This window comes from Helianthus annuus, chromosome 12 (assembly GCF_002127325.2).
Source record: "Helianthus annuus cultivar XRQ/B chromosome 12, HanXRQr2.0-SUNRISE, whole genome shotgun sequence".
In the NCBI taxonomy this organism is placed as follows: Eukaryota; Viridiplantae; Streptophyta; class Magnoliopsida; order Asterales; family Asteraceae; genus Helianthus; species Helianthus annuus.
Genome location: NC_035444.2, coordinates 27,434,213 through 27,455,230, shown reverse-complemented (window position 1 = coordinate 27,455,230; position 21,018 = coordinate 27,434,213). Strand labels below are relative to the sequence as shown.

Genomic DNA, 21,018 nt, shown 5'->3' with positions numbered 1-21,018 from the left:
AACTAATACAACTTTTATGATAACTCACGAGATCAAATTCTCACAATGAATGACCAAGTGCAATACTTCAACTCATTTACCGTATTAACGACAAACGACAAAGTATAATACTTCAACTCATTTATCGAATTATCGACAAACGACAAAGTATAATGCTTCAACTCATTTATCGAATTATCGACAAACGACAAAGCATAACCCAATGTGGGCGGCACTTAGACATTCTTTGGACATATTAATCCCGGAAATGAATCGTAATAGCGATCGAGTAATTACCCTGATTGCGGCAGCACTTCGTGATTCGTGTGTGTTAATTGTGGTAAACAGAGCATAACTTAGTGTAATTTTTGACTTTTAACGTCGTTCAAGTGCAGAATTTCAAGTCCCAGACTCCTCTATTTATACCCGAAATTTGACCCTGTCGCGTAGCGCGAGGGGTACCCCCCTAGGCGTCGCGCTACGCGAGGGGTCACCTATTTTCTATAGGTAGCCACGTCCCTAACTAGGCTTGCTGAGTCGACGATTCGGCCAATAGCATTTAGACAACGTTTTTATGAAGATAATCGTCAACTAGGTTTTACCCCCCCTGAGTTTTAGGGGCCCTGATCCTGATTCTGATGATTCTGAAAATTTTAGGGTTGGTGCAGAATTACTTGGGTGTTTTAATTAGGGTTTTCTAGTGGTTAATGATTTTAAATTTAGGGGCATTACAATAATACCTTAAAACACACTTTATTGTTTTGAGAAAATTGCTTGAAGTTATTTAGGTGACAGGTCTGATTAATGTCTGGTTATAGACTCTTGTGATAGAATATTTCGAGACTAAACAAACATGACTTTCAAATGCTAGGGCAGCTTGAAGATTTGCAATCTTCTTCTCATGATCCTTGATGGGCTTGTCGACTTCATGGTTGCATGTATTCGTCATGGTGATAGATGAATTCCGATGGAAGATCGGAACGGCTCTGATACCTTTGATAGGGTTATAATCGAGAAAGAAGCTAGAAGATGAGAAGTAATTGACTAAAATTCTGGATACCCTCCAGATTGTTTGTTGCTTAGGCCGTGGGGTATGGTGGGGCGGGGGTTGGGACTTGGGTTGGGCATTTGGTGACACGTGTCCGCGGAGCCAGCCCACTGCCGGGTTACGTGTCCGCGGGGTATGGCGGGGCGTGGGTTGGGCTTGGGTTGGGTGAACCGCGTGGCATAAATGGTTTTTTTTTTAAATACAAAAAATTTCTAAAAAATTTAAAACACCCGCCTGACGTGGCGGGGTGAGCAAATGAGAGTCCGCCAGCTCGCTTGGCCAAACCGCCCCACGCCCGGCTTGAAAGCCAAGCCCCAAGGGGCCACGCCACAACCCAAGCCCACCCGGGGTGGTGACTTGGGCGTTTTACTTCAACCCACGCCAAAACTCCCGCCCCATACCCCACGGCCTTAGCATTCAATTTATAAAAGATAGACTTACACATAAGACCTTCAAACAAATAGAAAATAACCCATATTACCCCATACATAATGCATTGAAATAAAAAACACAAATGAACTAAAAAAAGACACGTAACGCCCCTCAGCTTACCCACTTCTCACAAAATTTCTAATACACAATAGAGGTTGCGATGGTTACACAGGAAATATTTAGAGGCTAGTTTTGGACGAAACAATTGTAATATGTTTTTTTTATATATAGAGTAAGTTTCATAACATCATATTATTTTCATTTTCAATACATACAATCAGAAGTTTGATGATGTCATTTTCAATAGTAAAATCAAATGGTTGGCAAAAGTGGCGACAGCTTTATGTTTTTTTTTCTCTTTTGCATAAAATATTTATTTATAGGTCCAGTCAAATTACGATTTTATCCCCTGTTTAAATTTACGATTTTGTTCCCAGTTAGAAATTAAATTTATGCTTTGCCCCAAGCTTAAATTTACGATTTTGACAGCTAAAAATTACGATTTTGCCTTCAGTAAAAATATTACGACTTTGCCCCCGATTCAAACTAAAAAAATGGTTTTACACTCAATTCAAAATATTATTTTACCTCCATTTTAAAGTTACGATTTTACCCAGGCTAAAAATTGCAATGTTGCCATAGTTTTTTGAGAAAAACTATGGTAGTGTTTTATTTTAGTTGGTTTACTCAATTTAGTTTTTATTCGTACCAAACAGCTGCTTATTACTCGCTAACTGGTCCTGACAAATTATTGTTTTGCCCCCAACTCTAAATTACACGCTTGCCATCGTTTTAGTTATTTTTTATCATAACCATGATAGTGTTTTTCTTTATTTGGTTAACTCGATGCATCTTTTTTTGTATCGTGTTATAAGTAGCATGTATAACTAACCGAAATAAATGCGTACATGTCATTAAACTAATAAATTTTTTGTTTAGCGCCACGCAACGCGGGCAGTGCATAACTCTAGACGGCAATAGTTCTGCCACCCAATTGGTGGAAAATGGGTGGCTGCCCTATTATTTTTTTAATGTTAGTATAATATAATATAATTATAATTGCCCCCTTTTAAAAATTACGATTTCGCCTACAGTTTAAAATTATGTTTTTGCCCTCAGGTTAAAATAAATTGATGTTTTTGTCCCTAGCTAAAAAATACGATTTTGCCCTTAGTTCAAAACAACGATTTTGCTCCATTCCAGCTAAAAGTTACGAATTTGCCCTTAGTTTAAAATTATGAGTTTGCCCCCTTTTAAAAACTTATGATTTTTGCCCCCAGTTAAAATTTGGATTCTTGCCATCGTTTTAGTTTTTTCTTTTCAAAACTATAGGTTTTTTTTTTTTATTTTACTTGGTTGACTTAATTTAACTTTTTTGTCAAATAGGTATCTGACACTCGCTCATTGTTTATGACAGTTTACTATTTTGCCCCCAACTCAGGCTTGCCATCTTTTTTTTTTTTGCAAAACTATGGCAGTCTTTTGGTTTAATTGGTTGAGTCGATGTAATTTTTTTGAGATCGTCTTATGAGTTGTATGCACAGGTAACTAAAATACATACGTACATGTTATTAAACTAAGAAATATTCGGCTTAGCGCCCCACAACGTGGGCGGGGCATCCAACTAGTTAATAATAATAATAGATAGGAAAAAGAAGATAAGTTAAAAAAAATGTAAAACATCTCGTGTGGGTTAAGCCCACTAAATCAGTTTCATTTCAGGCCGGCCCAAATATGAGGAGAGACTGTGAATGTAAAATGTAAATTGTAAACGGTCTTTTTAGCTAAAAGTTACATTTTACATTCACAGTCTCTCCTCATATTTTGCTCCATTCCACTAAAACTTTTACCCTAAATCCATCCTCCACAACGGCGTTCATCATCGTCATCCTCCATCCATCAACCTTCATCGTCAATCGCCGTTCACCAGGCCATCTTCCGTCGTTGTCCATACTACATCGCCGTTATTCAGGTACATTGTCACGGTTTATCGTTTTCTTGGGCCTGAGCTGAGCTCGAGTCGAGCTTTGTCTCCTTTATTGTTGTGCTTCAATATGGTCGATCATGTGTAATGTATTATTTGTCGTATAAATTACATGTATGTATATATATTATGTGTTCCAAACCCAAAATTTATGGGCTTAATCAGCCCTAGTTAGTAATGACACAAACTTGCAGCCCACATACCTAATTTTTTATACTTTCTGTCTTGTTGACACAAACTGTTATGCCAGGTTGTTGGTTTATTCGGACCTGCAGTCGAGAAAATGGATCCACCTCCAAGCACCGAAATGAAGTCGACAGTGTAGTTTATCCCTCGTTTGTTTACGGGTTCTTGATTTTTGTAACATGTTTAATTTTCTATCTAGCTTATATTTATTTTTCACCTTGGCAGACTATATCCAAACCAAAAAGGTTTCCATTACTCGTTGAGGGAGTCCTATGAGGATGTATGGCTACAAAAGTTAGAGTCATGTGTCGCCAACTCGATGACGCACATGCTAACCATCCTCCACCGTAAGGCATCAGGCAACAATAACCTACGGTTGTCGCCAAATGCTATTTTAAGCATAATGACTCCGAATGGCATTGATGTTGTAGATGCAGCGAATATAGCTAAAAGTGGAGGGCTTGAAGAACACGAGGAAGGCCAACCCATATATGAGAAGGTCGAGAATTTTCAATACAAAGACAGTACAAGATATAAACTCAAGGATTTCAAGTTTGTTTCTGGACATTACAACGTTGTTTGCAAGTTAGCAGAAAACTTTGGTCCAGGTGGTCGTCGTTACCCATTGATAGGATATTGTCATCCAATGGGTTCGTTTGCACAGACTGCAGTAGCTTCCGAAACGAGTATGCAAAACCCTTATCATTGGGGTGCATTCAATAGCCCTGATGACGCCCGTCTACGAAAGCTACAAAATGAAAGCGACATAGTCAGCACTAAAGTTCTCGATCATGCGATGTTAATTACTGGATTATATACTATGGCTGACAATCCTAAAGTAAAGGACTTTAGCGTCGAGGTAAAGAACTACTCATTGGGACCAAAATGGGCCACTAATGCATACGCTTGGGTAACACCAGATGTATTCAACTTCATTGGTGTACCGGAGATGGAGGACGATAATATGATCTTTGATTAAACAGTTGTTTAACCTAACATCACTTGCAAGTTCTTCATCGTTGTAATTTTTTTTTTTTTTGTTGTTTGCGGAAACTAGTACTTGATTAATTTGTGGTGTTTAATGCTTTTCATTTACATTGCTAGAGTTTTGCCACATATAACCCTGCCCATCTTTTTTTCATATAGAGAACATTCGGTCTGTAATGCAAAATGACTGAAGAATAATGAGGTCCATTGTTAAGTTTTGACCAGTTTTTAAGGTAGGTATTCTTTGCATTAGTGTAAAAAACCATGTACAAGAAGAAAGCCAACAACCGGAAAGGATTCCTTGTGCCTTTGTAATAAACTACCTCGATGGTTCCAAATATTTTAAATTTTCCCCAAATTAATAAATTAGAATTGATAACATGATCATTATATCTTTCTCTTTATTCTTATCCTATAAACTTTCATATCTTAATTTTAATGCAAGTTTTAAGGGACAGCTAGAAGGATATATATCTCATAAATTAATAAAAAAAATTGTTTTTGTTTTTTTTTTGAACGGCCAACGAATCCTCCAAATGGGTTACTGGCGAAATTCACCACATCGGGATACACTCGCTTTCCGAACCGGGGAAAACCCTCACCTAGGGCCGAAGCCGGTGAACACTCGCCCGAAGGCACGACAGTGCGGTGAGGTAAAACCCGCTCAGTTCAAGGATCGAACTAGTGATCGCCGCCTACTCGCCTAGTCTCCCATCATCACCAGGTGCCGCAGAAACTAAATGCTAGGGGCAGGAATTGAACTTGGGTCACTTGGAACACAAGGTCTCTCCCTTACCACTCCACCACTAGCTCGTTTTCAAACCTTCATTGGTCACTTGCTAGGCAAATGTCCCTATATTTTTAATGCATACAACATCATACCTCATTAAAAACTTAATATATAACTTTCATCCAATAAAAATTAATTTTTAGACCCTTTTCTGCAGACAAAAAGGATGATACCCTTTACTCCCACTAAAAACTTGATAATAAGAACGCATTCATGTTTAGCAAAGTTGATAAATCAGATTAAAGTCATTAAACTTTTTTTTCTTCTCGCCTTGTTCTTATGCACAACACAACACAAAACAACCAAGCATCAGGTTGTAAGCCCTCGTGTAAATCCTCCCAAAACTTGTTGTTGGGCTTTTATTGGGAACGCGAGAGTTGGCCACATCAGCTAGGGGGTTGCGAAAGGGGCTTTGCCCCTATTGGCTTGGGGCAAACCGTGGGCGTAGGGTGCATTTTGATGTTTTTTTTATTATTTTTTAGTATTACATAAGACCATGTGTAGTGGTAACTTGTTATAATGCCCCCACCTATTATCTGACACGTGGCAACCCAGTCAGCATGGGACGTTATAGCATAAAGTGGTGTAGTGGGGATAATGCCCAAATAATGCCCCTTCCAATTATTAAAAAAAAAAAAAAAAAAAAGCAACATTAATCCTATTGGCTAGTCAAACTTGTTCCCTGCCACCATTGGAAGTATCCGGCGTTTTCATTATAACGCCAAGGGTCCATTTTTGAATTTTTTTTTATTATAACGCCCCATGTAATGGAGGGGTGGGCGTTTTCGGGCGTTATTTTTGAAATTTTTTTAAAAAAAACGCCCCACTACACATGGTCTAATATACCAATTAATCATATTTAGCCATCTCAACTCAATACCTTAATAATGTGAAGGGTGAAAAAAAGTGTCTGATGTTACGTGATAACATTGTATTTCAAACAAAGCCCTTTTAAAGTCGATCGTAACATATTCTAATTCCTCTCATTTTTCATGTTGCAAGTTGCAACCAAAACTCCACTGTAACTAATTCTATAAGCCTAATCACAAAGAGTTAATTAAGCCCACATTCATACTTTTTGGATGTACTGAGGCCCTGCCTGCGCGATGCGACGAGTAACACAACACTTAGGGTTGTGCACGGAGCGGTTGGTTTCGGTTTAGATCCATAACCACTTAACACTAAGAAAATTCCCGGTAAAGTTATTTCAAAACCGCTTAGTTTCGACTATTTCGGTTTTGGTTAATCGGTTTGTAAAGGATCCGAGCCAAAGCCAAGGTCGGCTCGGCTCATGGCTTAGTCGTTTGGCTAAACTAACATCACACTTTTAGATTAACATTATATACTTAGACAATATACAAGTTGATTAATAGATAGTAATTGTCTAATAACATACATATGGTTGGAAACTTTAGTGGATGAACTCCTTGAAATCATAGTATGAACTAGTATTGTATTTGATGGACTCTAAAAAACAAATGTAGTAAAAAAGAATACGGGTACATGCTTATTGCATTTGATGTTTAGAAATAATAATAATATAAAAATTCAGAGAAAAACGTAAAAAGTAAAAGGAAATCCGTCTATATAAGGAGAAGAAGCCATGTTTAGAAATCTAAACCTTTAAATTACTGCCCCTCGCAAACATCACTAAGCTCTTCTAGGATTGTGTAATGACCAAGCCTGCAGGATGGGAAGTAAAATCAATAAACATGCATTAATATTAATGCCTCCTTTAACTTAAATTCGAAAACAAGAGTTACACTTATATGTCCGAAATGTTAGGTTCTGAAATCCAAAAGAATACATGGTTTGTGCAGATTAGTAATTGTAATTCCCGTGCTTTGCGCATGTTGAAAACATATATAAAAATAAGGAAGGCACAAATATTGGTAAAAAAGAATAAAATATAAAGTATTGTTGTTAATTTTAAAAAGTGAAAAACTTAGGATTGGTTAAAAAAGAAAAATATAACTTTATTGAGAGGATGTTAAATATACTAATAAATCTGTAAACATTGTTGAGTTTGAATGGTTAATATGTAATAATATATTAAAATGAAGATAAATTGGTGGCTGGACTACAAGGAGGAAACTTTTAAGTATTATTTCATCCAAGTTTGGGAGTTGGAGGGTTATGGATGTTCAAGAAAGGTGAAGGACCAAAAGTGTTGAGTCTGTAAAGTATTTTGACTTATATAAACAAGGTGGAGGTACGTATAAGGTAACTATGGATACGCAATATATAATACCTTTCGGATAGTTGCACAAGTCGGAACAACGCTTATCCGGGACCAGGATAACATCTACCCATGGCGGAGGTGATATAACCTTACACATAAGTAAGTGGTCAGGAAAATTAAACCTTACTATCCCAAAAATTGACGCCAAATAAAAAGGAATTATCAACTAAATACTAAATACTTTGAAGAAGTATAACCCCAATTCACCCTTTTATCCACATATACTAACGCCGACCTAACGAATTCAGGTTTAGTGGAGCTTAATTTTGTTAAACGCCTACATGACAAAAAGATACAACATGACAAAATGAATGATCATATCTCCAACAATAGTAATGAAAATGTCACCATCACGACAATCATGTCTCTTTCTGGGACCATAACCACATGATACTGACATCAAACTCAAATCACTTTGAGGTAATACATTCTTTCATTCACAATTACTCTCAATTGCACTTTACTTACGACAACTTTATATTTCAAAGAGCAAATACTTATTGTCCCGCGTGGTCACAAGGAGTGTCATCTTCCTTTGTGAGGCTAACGTGTCTTGTATCTTGAAGAGCTTTTCAAGTGACATTTGGAAATTCAGGTCAAGAAGTTGATCAACCGATAGTTCACATCTGTATTTGAAAATGAATTATCGGCCAAGTACTTGAATACATCATGGATTATGGGCTTAATACGGGTCATACATCTTCACTCTACAATTTAATACATGGTATCAATTTTAACATTAGTAATAAACATACTCGTGCACGACTTTTTCTTCCTATTTAACCAACTTATTTGTACTTCACCTTTTATTTAAAACAAAGATGCACGTAAGATATATCCAAAACTATCCTTTAAAAAGTAAATCCTTACACGTATCATATAACATAACATTTATCATCCCGTGGTGATAAACGATACGACCCGTGTCTAAATAAGTAGATCAAGCTGTTAGTTATCTTAAAGTAAATATTTGATGTTAAAAAATATGGAACTTTTGCTTAGTAAGATACTCTGCATGGTTAACAATGGTGTAATCCAAATACAATAAAGTTGATTCATGTAATAAAGATTCTTTTTTGTTTCCATGAAAGCTACAAACTTGACCACACAAATTTAGATCTGGCCATCTGGGTTCCCAAATTCCCAAAAGGGTATGCGATTTTAGGTCATAATTTTCAATCTTGATACAATCGGACAAATTAAAAAGTCCCAAATTTCCGATTTCACATCCAGCGAAAGTGAAAGCATAAACGCTACGCATCGAATTGCGACAGAGTCCTTATTCTTCTTGTTCTTTTTCAACCAAAAGTGTCAAATACGTTTCATTGGTCCGCTATTTTACTCTCGTCTACAGGAATTTACGCTTATAAATAGCGGCTTGTTTGAGATTTGGCTTCAATTTCATTCTTCTGTTCGTAAATTTGAAAACCCCAATTCCATTTTTGAAGAATCTTCTGTTCTGATTATTATTCTTATCATTGTTGTTGGAGTATGACGGTTGGGGAGCCACGGAATGGTAAGGATATTATATACGACGCCGTTTCCGGTGCCTCTGCAGGTATAATTTCTTTTCATTTCATTTCATTTGGGATTGATTGTGAACATGAATTTTGATTTATTATCCCAATTCCCAAATTCTAGGGTTTCGTAATTACTTGGTTTCATAAGCTTAGAAACAGATTATAACTTGTATTTGTGTAAATTTGGTATGAAATCTAAGAGGGTTTTGAATTTTATGAAGAATTGTTGAAGATCATGTGAAGAATAATCATAATTCATAGAATAATTTATAAGCAATTGTATATATTTTTTTGTAAGTTTATTAGGACATATCGGTAGTGGAAGTTAGTGAGTGACTGTTTCTTGAAGTGGGATTATCAAATGGGACTTTAGGGTAGAAAAAGTTTGTTTATTTTTATTTTTTTTTGGGAATGTTGGTTGGTATAGGGGCTATTGCTGCGACGATAATGAGCCCGTTGGACGTGATCAAAACAAGATTGCAAGTTTATGGCCTGCCTGATGTTTCCAGGAATAAAGGTGAGTTCAATTCTTTCTTGCTTATCTTAACATCTTATTTGTGTTTGTGTTGATTGTTTAACTCATTTATATCAAGTTTTATTACTTTAGTTTATGTATATGTATATGATATTGCTCTTGTTATGCCAATTGTGTATTTTACAAAATTCGATGAATATGAGTGTAGTAAAGTAGATACGAAGCACCGAAAATGGGTGGGTCTAAGGACATATTGCAAGCATTTTAGTTGTCATTATGTTTTTCTTTGTCATTTCTTCTTTGCTTTTTCTACTGCAAGTTGAGATGCTTCGTTAGCTTGCTGAGACTCTGCTTGACTTCTAAATTTACTCCTACAGCAAGTTAAAGCATAGTTGTCAATAGCGGTCGCTATAACGAATAGCGTAGCGTATAGGTCGAAGGTCGCTACAGGGTATGTAGCCGTAAATAGCATGATTTCGGTTTTTTTTTTAAATATAAATAGCGATTAAATATAGCTATAAAATAGCTGGATTTTAGGTTTTTGTTAAATATACATGTAAAATAGCGTGTATAACAGGGTATTTTGATATAATATACATGTAAATATTAATTTTTTTTCTAGTGTATCGCTATTTATAAAATAGCTAGATTTATCACTATTCGCTATGTAGCATATAGGTACCTTATCGCTATTTATTGCTATTCGCCATTAACAACTATGAGTTAAAGTTATTGTTTTCAACCTTAAAAGTTTTCCATTTTGTTTTTGGTCAATTTTAAATTTTAAATATTTGTATAAATGAGCATACTTTTTCTTCGTAAATTCACTTGTACTATTTCACACACTTTATGTCTGGTTCCTGTCATAATCATCACAAGGTATTCAAAGCTACAGCATACAATTACATTTTTTTGTCTTTATTGATGGCGGTTTGATATATAATGAATGTTCAAACACTTCATGTGCACAAAGACAGTATAAATGTCGAACAATTCACCTTGTCGGCCTCATTTAAGTTACAAATATATGATCGTGGACCCAAACATAAATTAGATGCACCATATGAAGAATGGAAGAAAATCTTATTACTGAACATCTTGTCGGAAAACGATTTAGTTTATTTTATTTTCAGACTCAGATGACGAGGTTCTTCTCTTTATATTATTTAACGCGTGTTGACATGGATCAGGTGGTGTAATCGTCAGTAGCCTACAAACGATTATAAGAAACGAGGGATTGAGGGGATTATATCGGGGCCTTTCACCAACATTAGCTGCACTACTTCCAAACTGGGCTGTAAGTATTTACTCGTATAAATTCTATATTCCTCTAGTTATATTCTCCATTATATTTTGATACAAATATTTTGCATATATAGGTCTATTTTGCCGTTTATGGGCAACTTAAAGAGCTTCTTGATTCACATGGTTGGTTACTAGTTACTACTCGTACATTTGTTTACGTGTTGATAAACACAACGTTTTAAACAAAAACAAGAAACTCAGTATAGAGGACCGTAATTTAGTTTTTTCATTACGACATACCTTTTTAAAATTTGCAGGTGATGGTCATGGGCATCTTACGTTCGGGGCGAACATGGTAGCCGCTTCTGGTGCCGGAGCCGCCACCGCGATCACCACAAATCCATTGTGGGTCGTAAAGACAAGACTTCAAGTAGGTTTTTTGATAAACATTATAGTGTGGGAATATATTTGCAAAAAAGAAAGAGTAAAGTACATGGATAGTTCCTGTGGTTAACCAAAATTTTGGATTCAGTCCTCATCTTTTTATTAAAGTACATGGATGGTCCTTGTGGCTTGCACTTTGTAACGTATTTAGTCTCCAATTTTTGCCAAAAGTACATGGATGGTCCTTGTGGTTTGCACTTTGTAACGCATTTAGTCCCCAACGTTTAGTGACTAAATGTGTTACAAAATGCAAATGCATACCACAGGGTCCATTTGTGTACTTTTGGCAAAAGTTGGAGACTAAATGCGTTACAAAGTGTAAACCATAGGGACCATCCGTGTATTTTAAAAAAGACGAGGACTAAATCCAAAATTTTGGTTAACTACAGGGATCATCTGTGTACCTTACTTAAAAAAAAAAAAAACAAAATTAGGGTGTGGGATTATTAATAGTTACAATTTATAATCTTTTTTTGTTGTAGACGCAAGGGATGAGAGTCGGTGTAGTTCCATATACAAGCATATCTTCAGCCTTGAGGCGTATTGTTCATGAGGAAGGCTTTAAAGGGTTGTACAGGTATGCTTCATGAGTTGTACTCTCTCAAGATACCTTCTAATTCGATTCTATTGACCGGTTTTCGTTCGCGTTACTACAGTGGACTCCTGCCTTCCCTTGCGGGTATTAGTCATGTTGCTATCCAGTTTCCAGCGTACGAGAAGATCAAACTCTACTTGGCGGAAAGGGGTAATACTTCTATCTCATTGAAAGTTGTACGTCAAGCATTGAAAGCTGTACAACATTTTTTTTTTTTTTTTTTTTTTTGAGTTCTTTAAGTAATGCTGATCATGTCTATTTCAAGTTATCAGATCATACAACTACTAGCGGTCTAAGCCCAGGGAAGCTTGCAATTGCTTCTTCAATGTCCAAAATTCTTGCTTCCTTACTAACTTACCCACACGAGGTGAGTTCGCTAATCGTGATTTATTTGCAATTTTCACTAGGACTGTAAACGAGCCGAGCCCAACCCGGGCTTGCCTAGGCTTGCGCTCGGCTTGTTTAACTTTCGAGAGCTCGCTCGAGCTCAGCTTTTTCAAGCTTTATGTCTAAAGCTCACGAGCCTAGCTCGTGAGTAGTTTTTCAAGTTCAGCTCGGGTCGTTTATCATTAATTAATTTTATAATTATTTTTTTATATATATCTATTATTGTAATTATAATTTTTAGAGTAAATTGCCATTTTAGTCCCTATGGTTTGGGCCATTTTGCCAGTTTAGTCCAAAGGTTTCATTTTTAACATCTGGATCCAAAAAGGTTTCATCGTTACCATTTTGGTCCAACTGACTTAACTCCATCCATATCTGTTAAAGCTGCCAAGGGCATTTTTGTCATTTCATTTGGTCCAACTGACTTAACTCCATCCATATCTGACAAAAATGCCCTTGGCAGCTTTAACAGATATGGATGGAGTTAAGTCAGTTGGACCAAAATGGCAACGATGAAACCTTTTTGGATCCAGATGTTAAAAATGAAACCTTTGGACTAAACTGGCAAAATGGCCCAAACCACAGGGACTAAAATGGCAATTAACTCTAATTTTTATATGTAACATTATACACACACACACACACACTAACACACACATATATATGTATATATTATTAAGTTATTTTCTAATATAGTTTTATATATAATTATTATCATGTAAATTTATATATAATATATTAAATAAAAATTTTTAATAGGCTTGCGAGCCGGCTCAAGCTCGATAAGTGAAGCTCGGGCTCGTTGATCCTAAAACTTTTTTTCAGGCTTGAGTTTGTTTAAGTCGGCTTGAATCGAGCTTTTAGCAAGCTAATCTCGAGTAGCTCACTAGCGACTTGTCTTGTTAACACCGTAATTCTTAACATTTCAATTGAAATTAAACTTCTAAATGCTGGTGTGACAGGTGATTCGTTCAAGGCTTCAAGAACAAGGGCACATGAGGAACCCGGAAACACATTACGCAGGCGTTGTTGATTGCGTAAAGAAAGTTTTTCAAAAAGAAGGCGTGACGGGTTTCTACAGAGGGTGTGGAACTAATCTTTTAAGAACCACACCATCGGCCGTGATAACTTTCACGAGTTATGAGATGATTAACAGATTTTTGCAGCATGTTCTTCCTCCTCACGGTAATACGCCTTCTAAACCTGATGATGGCCAGACGAAACCGAATCGAGAAGTGAAATCGAATGATGTCAATGATTTAAGGACGTCTAAAATGATCTAATCATACTGCTACAACAAGTTTTCAGTGATTGGAATGATGTTCTTGAATTTTCAATGAAAACAATTTGATGATGATGATGAAGAAGAAGAAGACTATGAATAATTGTAGGTGACACCATTTTGGTTTTTTATAATTTTGTTACTTTTTTTAAATAAAAGGAATTAGTTTACATTTGTGTTTTTTTATATTGTTTGAATATTTGAGTCAAGTTAAGTGTAGCCTTATTTTTAAATTTTGGGAGAAGGATTGACTGATTTAAGACTAGGGTACAGACGTTAAAGCATGGTGTACAAGCTAATTCGGCTTGATTTTCTAAATCGGTAAAACGTTTATGCTTTGCATTTTTTTTCCATTTATTTATGGGGCTCATGCTTGTGTAGCATCATCACGAGATCTAAATGACCAGCGAGATCGCCACATAATTGTGGGACAAGGGGGTGCCGAGGCATTCGCTGCTATCCCGCGGTGCCACTTAAGCACCTTCATCCCGTGGATATAATGTATGACCTTACGATAGCTGATCAACCCTAAAAGTTAGACGCATTGTAGTAATAAGTCGAAACACCCTATTATTGTTGAGTTAAATATATGGATTTTTGTAACATTTAAATAAATAGTGTCTAAATTGTCTTCTTTCTTGTATATTTTCTTTTGTTTTTTTCTTTCATAAGCATACTAAATTTTGGGGTTTTTGAATTTTGTAACAAACTTTTTTTTTTTAAATAATTTCAGCCATAAGTGTTAAATAAGTTTTTATTTATTTTTATTTTTTATTACAGTTTAAGGTTTAAATATTGATATTATTGAAAACAGTATCGTTATTTGCTTTCCTGGTTTTCAATTAGCCACACCGATAAACCCCGAGAGAACGGTTACGGTTTTACGCTCTGCTCTATGGCGCGAAGACTTAACGCTAGTTAGACCGGGTGTAGTGGTAGAGAAAAATAATGCCCCCACCATGGGGCATTATTCGACATGTGTCATCCCAGTCAGCATGGGGCGTTATTGCAAAAGTGGCATAGTGAGAATAATGCCCAAATAATGCCCCTTCCAATCATTAAACAAAAAAAAAAAAAACACCAATCTATTCTCTCATTGGCCAGTCAAACCAAAGTCAAGCCATCACAATCCCATTTTGGCGTTTTAATAAACACGCCGGTTACATTTTTTTTTCAAAAATAACGCCGGATAACGCCTAGCGTAACGGGGTGGGGGCGTTTTAGGGCGTTTTTTTTTCAATTTTTTTTAGAGTAAATTACAAGTTTTGTCCTTTATGTTTACATCAAATTGCAGGCGGTGTCCTTTAGCACAAAAGTTTGCAAGTTTTGTGCTTTATGTTTCAAAATCTTGCACGTTTTAACCTTTAGGCCAAACCCAGTTAGATTTTTTAGTTAATTATGGTCATGTGCCATGCACATGTGGGTATTCTTGTCATTTTATCTTCATAGAGACTATTAAGTAAATAACTTAATATTGAAGGGATTAGTTAGGTAAGAAATAAAAAATAAAATATAAATATAAAAAATCAGAACTCTGACTCTCTCTCCCTCTTTCTTCTCTCTCTCATTATCCTCTCCACCCCCTCTCTCTCCCTCTGTTCACCCATTACCACCACTTTCCACCACCACCTCCACCTCCACCTCCACCTCACACCACCCACCACCGCAACCTCCTACCACTACCCTTCAAAATAGTTGATCACATACTTGTAACCAACCACCATATTCAACCATTACAGTTTCAGATCGTGAACACACTTTCCTACCCTACCATTCCGTGGCACCACCATTCAAACGACGACGTGGTGGTACCAGCGTTACACCGTCACATTTTCTCAATCAGAGATTCGGTGTATTCTTATCCAGAAAGTACATCTTCCGATACCTCCTTTCAATCCTCGCACTCATCGCTATCCTTCCTCCGGTTTACTTCCGATACCATAACCATCGGCGATCTACACGAGCTCCGGCCACCCACCCCACTACCAGCTACCAGCATCACTACCAACTTTGACTCACACCCTCATGCTACAACAGTTGCCACCACATCTGTCAATCATCTCAAAGGCCTAAATCGGATTGGCACATAAATGTTGCACAAATTAAGACCTAGAGCATCAGATTTGGAACCGTAACCGTTTTTAGACCCTCTGTAGAACGATGAACTATTGATTCCGTCGACCGATTCAACACTCATCACCGCAATACAAATTAATCTGGGCGGAATCGCATCTGAATGACGACGGCTTGTCTGTGCAAGTAGTGCGGTGGGGCGGTGGGCGACGGATTTTCTAGGCGGAATCAGATCTGAATGGGGATGGGATCATCGCTATATCTTCTCAATTTGTCGGTATATCTCCAAACGGAATACACACCGCTCGTATTATTTTGCTGTGTTTGTGGCCTCTTACAATTTTGGGTGTTTGATGAGATTTGTAATACGGATACGTCTCTGCTAGGTGTACAGTTTCAATTATTTTACAATGTTGGGTGCTTGAATTTGATTTTAAATAAGGGCACATAAGTTATATAAATTTATTAGGCGGAAGTTTGTGGAAGGGGAAGTTTGTGGAAGGGGAATATATGAGGTGGGTGCAGTGCTCACAAAGGTTTTTAGTGAGAAACGACAACCAATTAGAGAGAAAATCCGATGCAGTTCAGAGATCGCTAGGGTTATAGCCTTGTAAAAAGGGGTCAATTTCGTCCTCCGGCGGTTGATTTTTGGTAGCGCTGCCGTTGATGATGGTGGTGGAAGTAGTTACAGTGGTGGGTTTGTGGTGTATTGAAGCGGATGATAAAGAGAGAAGAGAGAGGGAGAAAATGGCCCCCTAATAAAAGTTCTTTACAAAATAACCCCTAGGAAGGTAAAATGACAACAATGCCCTCATGTGCAAGACACATGACCAGATTTAACCAAAAATTCTAACTGGGTTTGGCATAAAGGACAAAACGTGCAAGATTTTGAAATGTAAAGGACACCGCCTGTCAACTTTTGGAAAAAAGGACAACGCCTGCAATTTGATGTAAACATAAAGGACAAAACTTGTACTTTACTCTTTTTTTTGAAAATACCGCCCCACTACGGGTGGTCTTAAAATAAATGAAACCAAACCCAGTTGGAGCTTTTAATATGGGTATACTTCATTTTCTTTTATTTGAATTTTCCATTGTTGGCTTCAATAAGTGCACCAAAATTATAAATGAAAAGTAAGGGTGGTGGCTGATGAGTGATTTCAATAGAGAAAGATAAATGAAGACGCCTTTTTTTTTTTATTAAAGTCAATTGTCATAAATCGATTTAAAATATTGTGTAAGATAAATATATAAATATGTTTATATATGGTCATGATTTCTAAGTTCTTAACGTAACCATTAAAAAGTTTAAGCACTTGGCCCAAGGCATTCTTGTATATTCAAACACGAGATTAACCTTAGGTGGCTAGAAAAGATAAGGTTATATTTATTAATTAAAGATACCTTTGTTACGTTCATACTACAGCCACCATCTAAAAGATAAAATTATATTTAGTTATGATTAAAAAAGCTCGCTACACAATCTTTAAAATTACAACTACGTTTTTAAGAAAAAACGGTTTTAAATCCCGTCAAAAAAAAATATATTTTAAAAACTTTGAACGAATCAATTAAAAGAAAAAAACTTATTAATAAGCTATGAATAAATTTTAAAAAAAAAATTAATAAGCTATATTAGGCCATAGGGTATACTCTAACATTTAGAGTGTTAACAATGACATGACATATTAACTAACAATGCAAACCACTTACTCGTGTAAAAAGACATTAAATGGGCTATGTGTTAATATGTTAACCAAATGTTAAGAGGTTGAAATTAATTATTTTTTTTCTTTAGACCAAAAACCACTAAAAGATAGAGTTAGATAAAGTTAATGGGATTAAACCATTTCCTTAGAGTGAGTCAAAGTAAAATGGAGAAAAAAGGTTGATGTGGCACTTAAGTGAAATATTAAAATATACCCAAATGCCTTAATAGGAATTAAAGTTTTGTCACTTGAGAGGGACATCATTTTGGCACATTGATAACCGGAGAGAGACTACTTGCCTTTGGTATCATGTTGTAATTACCCTGTATATATCGGTTTTAGACAAACATCATTTTTATGGACTTGATTTTATGTCTATTACTAATTACTATTAGACCATGTGTAGTGGTTTAGTGAATAATGCCCCCACCCTTAGGTGTTTTCCGCCATGTGACAGTACAGTCAGCAAGGTGCATTATTTGGCGTTTTTCTAAAATGAATGTAGTGGTGATGTGAGCATTATGTTAAAATGGTGTAAAAAATTAAATAAAAATAAAAAACCAACAAAAAAAACTATTGGACTAAAAAAGGAAGATTAAATGTGATTGGCCAATTGAAAATGTTGCAAGCATTGTTTGAAAAACGCCAAAACTGGCCAAACATGCCCAGGAGGTGGTTTCCCAGCGTGTTTGGGCGGGATTGGGCAAAAAAACGCCCCCTCAAAAGCCACTACGGGTGGTCTTACAATTTTTTTCATTGTGAAAATGGTACTTTTAAGACTATACTTATGATTTATTTATTTTCATCTACGACCAGCTTCTTTAAAAACTATTATATTTAATTTTGTCATACTAAAATAACCTATTTAATAAACTTCCACACTATGTTTTTTGTTATTTTGCTATATGATCAACACCCATCTTCCTTATTTGGTTGGGTTGCAAAGCACAAAACTAGCTTGTTCCGTTTGTGATCTCATATATAACTTGAATGTTGCTAAAAAAAACACGGTTTAATGTCGGGATTTGAGGAGCAATGTAGAGTGATCAGGAGTGGATCCAGGGGTGTTTTGGGGGTTCCGGGGAACCCATTTGGTTTGGAAAAATGGGAAAAAAAATAGTGGAAACCTTATATGAGCTGGAAAAAATTTGTGAGAATTAGTGAGAATCTACCAAAAGAAAGCCGATGAAAAACATTCATTGATCCGCCACTAATCATCTCAGTGGTGATGCGACATCGTTCTTCATCTTCCAAAGTCAAGATTGAGGTTGCAAGCACAAGAAACCCATTAGAAGGTTTATGAAGTCAAAATCCTCTCCATATATTTATGCTCAAGTTAGTTTTTTTTAACGGAAAATTTGGATCACTGACGGATTACCGGAGTATCATCGTGTCACCAGCGGAACCACCCGATCATATCCATCTTCACTAGGCAATAATGTCTATTCACTAATTCAGGAGGAAACCCAATAAATCTGAGAAAAACCCCCTTATGGGAATTGAACTCATGACTTAATGGGCATAAACCTTATCCCACCCTCTAAGATGCCACTAGGCTATAATATCATGCACTTATGCTCAAGTTAGTTGACATATACAACAAGTATAATATGTATGTAACTTTGAAGTAAATTATAGAGAGTACGTTTCATAAGAGGAGCTGATGTGACATCCTAGTTAAATCTCATATCGTTATGATATTCACACATGATATATAATGGATTATAAGAAATGACCCCATCAATATCACAAAGTGTTATGGACGCATTTGTGATGGATAAGAAGATAAATTTACAGTTAAATGTAGAATATACTTGAGTGAGAATTATCCATGATGGATGAGCACCCGAGAAGTTTCCACACAAGCAAACCAAAATACAAATCCTTAAACTTCTCATTGACAAACCAAACATTTGTTGGTACGAAAAGTCAAATGTTACAACCAAGGCTATGATACAAGAAGTCAAATGTTACAACCAAGGCTATAAAAAGATGAGAAAAGTATGGAGAAGGAAAGCCCGCAAGATAATAAGGCTAGCTCCCTGTTTACAAGGAGGCCGGGTTGAGTCAAACCCTATGGTTATGTAACCAATCCTCTAGATTTCATCCCTCATTACTCATTATGGTACACCCTTAGAGCGGGCTAAACTCCAGAGAATTTTAGGAAAGGGAAAGAGATAACTCTTGGGGCAATTTTCTGATATTCATTAATCGAAAACAAAAACTATTTAAATGCAACCTATCTCTACATGCACTTTATTCAGTTACAAGAAATAAGGAAACGTGCTTCTACCACTATCCTACCATGACGCATGCATGCAAATAAAAAGAAAAGCCACAACTAACTCCACTAAGCACATTGCTGGAAACTTGGTCTTCACTCCAGATACTTGGCCGGCATTTTAATATCCCTCTTGGGCCTATTTGTGATTGGGCCGGTATCATCAGATGGGCCTGTCATGTGGGTCGTATCAACACCCCCTCCCTGAAAATTAACATTGTCCCCAATGTTGGAAAAGTAGTAGCAAAATCTAATTCATCTTCCCATGTTGCCTCTTCTATTGGTTTGCCTTGCCACTTGATCAGTATCTGTTTTCCCAGAGGTGAGTTTCTACTATTAAGGATGGATTCTGGAATATAAGACAATTCAACATCTTGCTGCAAATCTTTAATATCATCGGTAAGCTGCTGGGTATTACCGTAACACGGTTTCAACAAGGAAACGTGGAAAACCGGGTGGACCTTTGAGTGATCTGGAAGTTCCAATTTGTAAGCGACCTTGCCTATACGCGATAGTATCTTGAACGGACCATAGTACTTCTTGGAAAGCTTCCTGTTGGTTCTTTGATCAACCGAATGCTGCCTGTAATTCTGCAAGCGAAGATAAACTAAGTCGTTTACCTCAAATTGTTTTTCCTGACGATGTTTGTTGGCTTGTTTCGTCATCCGATCCTTTGCCTTATCGATTGAAGCCTTCATTGTGGTAATGATCTTTTGATGCTCAATAAGGGAATCGTCAATTGAACCGATCTTTGAATCACCTGGCTTGTAGTCGTGGATAGTGGTAACATCGTGACCGTAAACTGCCTTGAACGGGGTCATATTAATGGACGAATGGAACGAAGTGTTGTAAGAAAATTCCGCTAAATGTAGATAGTGATTCCATTTAGATGGTTCCTGGAAAACGAAGGCACGAAGGTAGGATTCCAAACACCGGTTGAGCACCTCCGTTTGGCCGTCCGTTTGCGGGTGGTATGCACTTGAATGTAGCAGTTTGGTGCCCATTTGTTTGAATAACTCTGACCAAAAGCGACTAACGAATAGAGGGTCTCGATCAGATACAATGGTTTTCGGAAGGCCATGCAACCGATAGATTTCCCGCATGAACAAGGAGGCCAGAAAAACAGCATTGTAATTGGTCGGTAAGGCCAGAAAATGCGCAAACTTTGACAACCTGTCGACAATAACCCAGATAACCGTTTTACCTTTCGACGGTGGCAGATGTGTGATGAAGTCCATAGATACGTCGTGCCATGGCAACGAAGGTGTCGGTAATGGTTGAAGAAGACCATAGGGTTTGTGGTTTTGAGATTTTGTAAGTTGGCAAACTTGGCATGTTTTTATGAAGCGAGCAACATCT

The 21,018-nt window shown here is 36.8% G+C and overlaps 2 protein-coding genes across 2 annotated transcripts; both read left to right on the top strand.

Annotated features, from left to right (window-relative positions):
• Positions 1-3,266: 3,266 nt before the first annotated feature.
• Positions 3,267-4,747, top strand: LOC110890578. Its single transcript, XM_022138191.2, has 3 exons — positions 3,267-3,431; positions 3,694-3,764; positions 3,855-4,747. Exons 2-3 carry the CDS (start codon positions 3,727-3,729, stop codon positions 4,606-4,608), a joined length of 792 nt encoding a protein of 263 aa, XP_021993883.1. The 5' UTR covers positions 3,267-3,431; positions 3,694-3,726; the 3' UTR covers positions 4,609-4,747.
• A 3,957-nt stretch (positions 4,748-8,704) lies between these two features.
• On the top strand, positions 8,705-13,938 carry LOC110890577 (nicotinamide adenine dinucleotide transporter 2, mitochondrial). Its single transcript, XM_035980863.1, has 10 exons — positions 8,705-9,061; positions 9,112-9,206; positions 9,596-9,685; positions 10,834-10,940; positions 11,023-11,071; positions 11,206-11,318; positions 11,815-11,909; positions 11,989-12,077; positions 12,200-12,294; positions 13,277-13,938. The coding sequence occupies exons 2-10, from the start codon at positions 9,140-9,142 to the stop codon at positions 13,595-13,597; spliced, it is 1,026 nt and encodes a 341-aa protein (XP_035836756.1). The 5' UTR covers positions 8,705-9,061; positions 9,112-9,139; the 3' UTR covers positions 13,598-13,938.
• Positions 13,939-21,018: the final 7,080 nt, after the last annotated feature.